This window comes from Hydra vulgaris, chromosome 09 (assembly GCF_038396675.1).
Source record: "Hydra vulgaris chromosome 09, alternate assembly HydraT2T_AEP".
NCBI lineage: Eukaryota > Metazoa > Cnidaria > Hydrozoa > Anthoathecata > Hydridae > Hydra > Hydra vulgaris.
The window spans coordinates 1725001-1729348 of NC_088928.1; the positions used below are offsets into that span (position 1 = coordinate 1725001).

Genomic DNA, 4348 nt, shown 5'->3' on the forward strand with positions numbered 1-4348 from the left:
TTTAAAAAGCAATACTTTATTTATTTTTAATTTTTGTTTTTCTTAAATGTTCAATTTTATGACCCTTGTTATCATAGATAAGTCTACAATGTTTAGACCAGGACATCAATGCTTTATTTACAAGTTCTTGAGGGATGTTCCTCCATATATCTTTCGATTCCAAATAAGCCCTGTAATATTTTTTGCTTTTCATTTTTTTAATTGATTTAACATATAACTCCATGTAAAAAAGTCCATTGGTGCATTATCTGGTGAGTTTGGTGTCCACATTTCAGGATTAATAAATTTGATATTTTGGTCAGTTAAAAATTTAATGGTCATTTTTAAAGAGTGACTAGGTGTGAAGTCTTGATAGAAATAAAAGTCATTTTTTGGATATTGTCTTTTGATATCATTTTTAATAAATGTTTTAAAAACACTTTATATATAGTTACTTGAATTAATTTTAACTCCTGATTTGACTAATATTAGAGATGTTAAAGGGATCCGAAACCTCAGAGACAAGTTATGTTATATTAAAGAGAATGATAAAAAAAATGTTTGGGCTAAAAATTTTTTTTTTTAGTTGAAGCTTGCCTTCTCCATTTTATTGTAGGCCTAAAAGTCAGCATAATATATGCCACAATTTACAGGCTTGATAATTTTTTCAAGTGTATTTTATTCTTAAGAGTTTCAGTACATAATGTCATTGATTTCTTTTGTTTGCGTAAGAAATCGATATGTAAACAAACAAAAAAATCAATGACATCATGTGTTATGCTGACTTTTAGGCCTAAATAAAATGGAGAAGGCGAGCTTCGACTAAAATGAAAAAGTTAGTTTTTTTAGGTATTCATTTATTCTTTTGTTTTAATCAAAAAATTGAGCCCAAATATTTTTTTTATTGTTCTCTTTAATATAAACACAACATGTCTCAGAGGTTTGAGGTCTCTTTAATCCTTTTGCACAAATTCTACCCCATACTATTACGGTTTTTGAAAAGTTTTTCTTTATAATAGGTTTCTCTCGGTGCTTTTTGATATTCATTTATGTAAAATGTGTTTGGATTTTTGATCACAATCAGTAAGGTGGAATAGTTTTTCATCAGTTGTAATGATTTTTGTCCAGTTTTTCTTAATAAATCCGTAAAGTTTTATGATCTTGTAAACCTCTCGATCGCACAAGGTGATAATGCATGTACAGATCCTTTTGAAACTTTTTTTAAATTAAATATTTTATCAATATAATATTAAATTGACTTTCTTGATATCTCAATCTTTTTAGATAATTCAGAAATAGCCAGTGGATTGTCTTTTTTTAATTAGTTTTTCATCTGAAAAATTTGCTGTAAATTTAGCTTTACTTGGTTGATGTCGACGTTCAGCTTTTTTTCCATTTAAATCACCTTTTCTTTTAATTCTTGCCAAGTTCTTTTTAGCTCTACTAATAGTGGTTGTTGAATCATTCTATACGAATATCCAATTTGTACCAACAATAAAATATGTCATTCAATATTTTCTTGATTTTTTTTTTGTCAACATCCTTTGTTTACATAAATCTTTTTTAAGTAAAACTACTTTAAGTGTGTGATTAAATTATATAAATAACATCGTTACATGTTGTTTAACTAAAAAGTAATCAAGTTTCAAAAGTGTTTCCATTCCAATTTCACATGACAGTAAGGTTATTTGCTCAGTTAATGGGAATGGAATAGAACCTTTTTAATGATGTCACCGTGGACGATTCGTACGCACTCTTCAATAAATTTATTTTGAGAACTCCAGCCTAAATATTGGGCATTATAAAAGCTTTTGTTGTTTTTTTCTGCCTTTAGAGCCAAAATATTTTTTTCTTGAAACTCAATATTTGTTGTTTTGTACGTTATTCAAGAAGACTAATCAATCATTTTTTTAATACTAAAAAAAGTTCAATATTGATGCATAAGTTTATAGTATTGTATATTTTATACTATTATAATAATTTTTATTTTGTTTGATTAATCCAAAAAGAAAAATTAAAGTATTGAACTTGAATGTAAGAAATTTATATGATTATGGTATTTAGCAAAACTAAAAAAAATCTTAGAATTCCAAATATGAAATGTACTTTAACCACATTGAATACTATTTGATTATAAACATTACAAAGCAAATAATTATATTTGAAACCCGGTTATTCTTATTTATTAAAAATCCATTTTCTTTTAATTTTTTATTTATTTGCTAAATAATGTTTAATAATCGTAAACTTTTCAAATAATTTTGAATTTTTTTTTTGAATTTTTTTTGAAAAATTATTTTAGACTTTTTTCTAAAAAAAAACATTTTACCTTATCGTAGTAGTGTGTATAAAATGTTTTTAACTTACAGATACAAAAGACTGAAAAACTAAAACCAATGGAATTAGAACTTAAAAAGTTAGAGGATCTTTCTGAATCTATTGTTAATGATTTTGCTTACATGAGGTCAAGAGAAGAACAAATGAGAGATACAAACGGTAAATTCCTTTTTTGTTTTTGTACGTTATTTTTTCTTGCTGGAATATTTTAATTCTTCACTTTTATTAAATTTTTGCTTTGTTTTTTTTAGCCCAAAAATTAATTAAATTTATTTAAATATTTTTTATTTAGAATCTACTAGCGATCGCGTATTGTATTTTAGCATATTTTCTATGTTGTGCTTAATTGGTCTTGCAATATGGCAAATTTTCTATTTGCGAAGATTTTTTATTGCAAAGAAACTCATCGACAGCTAATTACATAGTATTCATTTTAGTGACAAGAATTTGAAAACGAAAAATAGATAGTTTCTTCAATTTTGGTGAAATAAAAAATTTTGGTATAAAATTTATTAGGAATATGTATTTCGCCTCTACTGTATATTATAAAAAATATTCCGATGTTTTTGGCAAGACAATTTTCACACTATTTAAATTATAAATCCCATTCTCCATTTACCAAGTAAAAATTTTTGATTGTGTCTTTAGATTGTTTTAGGCTTTTTCTGTGTATATGACTGGAATTTTAAATTATTTTATCACGTTTATTGTTTAATGTTTAATTTTATTCTTTTTTACTAAAAATTTCTAGTGAAAACATTGAAAAAGTTTGAATATTTGGGTTTCAGAACGTTTATTAAGAAATCATGTTTAGTTTTTTTTTGTACTTTTTTTTTGGGGGGTGTGTATGTCTTAGTCAGAAATTTGTAACGATTTAGGTCAAAAAAATGTTTTTTTATCTGTCGCCTACAGCTTTAGAGATAGCGGCGCGTAAGTTAGCTAAACGCTTTATTGTATTAAGATATGAGCATGTTGAATAATGTCCCATTATTTAGTATTCGAGATATTTACCTACGCCATTGCTTGCGTATGTTTAATCAATAAAAAGATACGAATCTGCTAAAGTGTAAACTAGCACAAATTCGCCAATGGTTTTGAATTTGCGTGTATTTTTATAGCCTTCCCAACGGCAAATAGTATACGTTTGTGCCTTTTGCTGCGTCAAAGCGGACAGTTCGCAGCTAAAGCGCTTATCCAGGTTCACATACAGTCATGTCTTGCTTAGCATTAGTGCTTTTTATGTGTGTTCGCAAATTTCTGCACTTAATTTGTTTGAAAAGCATCGCTTTTTCATGTAATTTTGTAACTGTTTAGAAAATCACGAAATTGTTTGATTAAGGCTCCGTTTGAAACTATGAACATTAAACTTTATAACCTGGCTGTAAGACAATGAACTGTTTGAATCATGAAAAAACCAGCTTTACGCTCATCTATAACACAATTTTTTATTAAAATCAAATAAATATTTTAAAACTCATAGTTATCAAAATCAATAAAATAGGAATACTTTAAAAATTCTAAAAAAAAAACTTTTAAAAGTTTATTGCGCAGAGGTGATACAGGTTTCACAGAAACAAAAACACCGTCTGCAATAGGTGTTTTGCATAAACCAAAATCTTTTCTTGATGTTATTAAGTCATTTTTCCTGTGCTAATATTGTATGGACAAGCACTCGAAACAAATATTATGAAATTAATATTTCTCCAAATCTTGGTAACTTCCAAAATCATCTTACTCGCTTAAAGCCTCCTTTATTTATTATGAATATTTCTAATATATGTCAAGTAAATGTTTCTTATGTTTAAATGTAAAATCATATCCAGCTTTCTTTTTTTAATTATTTATATTCTTAAACAGAGAAAAAGTTATTTTAAAATACGATAGTTTGACAACCAATTTTCCAAGCAAAACATTCTTTAGGTTAGTGTGTGTTCGTATTGTGTAATAAAATTCTTTATAACATGAAAAATACGCAAACTTAGAAAGTCAAAGTTTAGATTAAAAAAAAATTAAATTAAAAACAAAGTTATCA

The 4348-nt window shown here is 26.4% G+C and overlaps 1 protein-coding gene across 1 annotated transcript in view; it reads left to right on the forward strand.

Moving 5' to 3' along the window:
- The window catches only part of LOC100213399 (transmembrane emp24 domain-containing protein 10), a 15038-nt gene extending 12261 nt beyond the window's left edge, over positions 1-2777 (forward strand). The window contains exons 4-5 of the mRNA XM_065804453.1: positions 2349-2475; positions 2609-2777. Of these exons, the coding sequence (XP_065660525.1) occupies positions 2349-2475; positions 2609-2733 (252 nt within the window). The 3' untranslated portion in view covers positions 2734-2777. The remainder of the gene's footprint in view (positions 1-2348; positions 2476-2608) is intronic.
- Positions 2778-4348: the final 1571 nt, after the last annotated feature.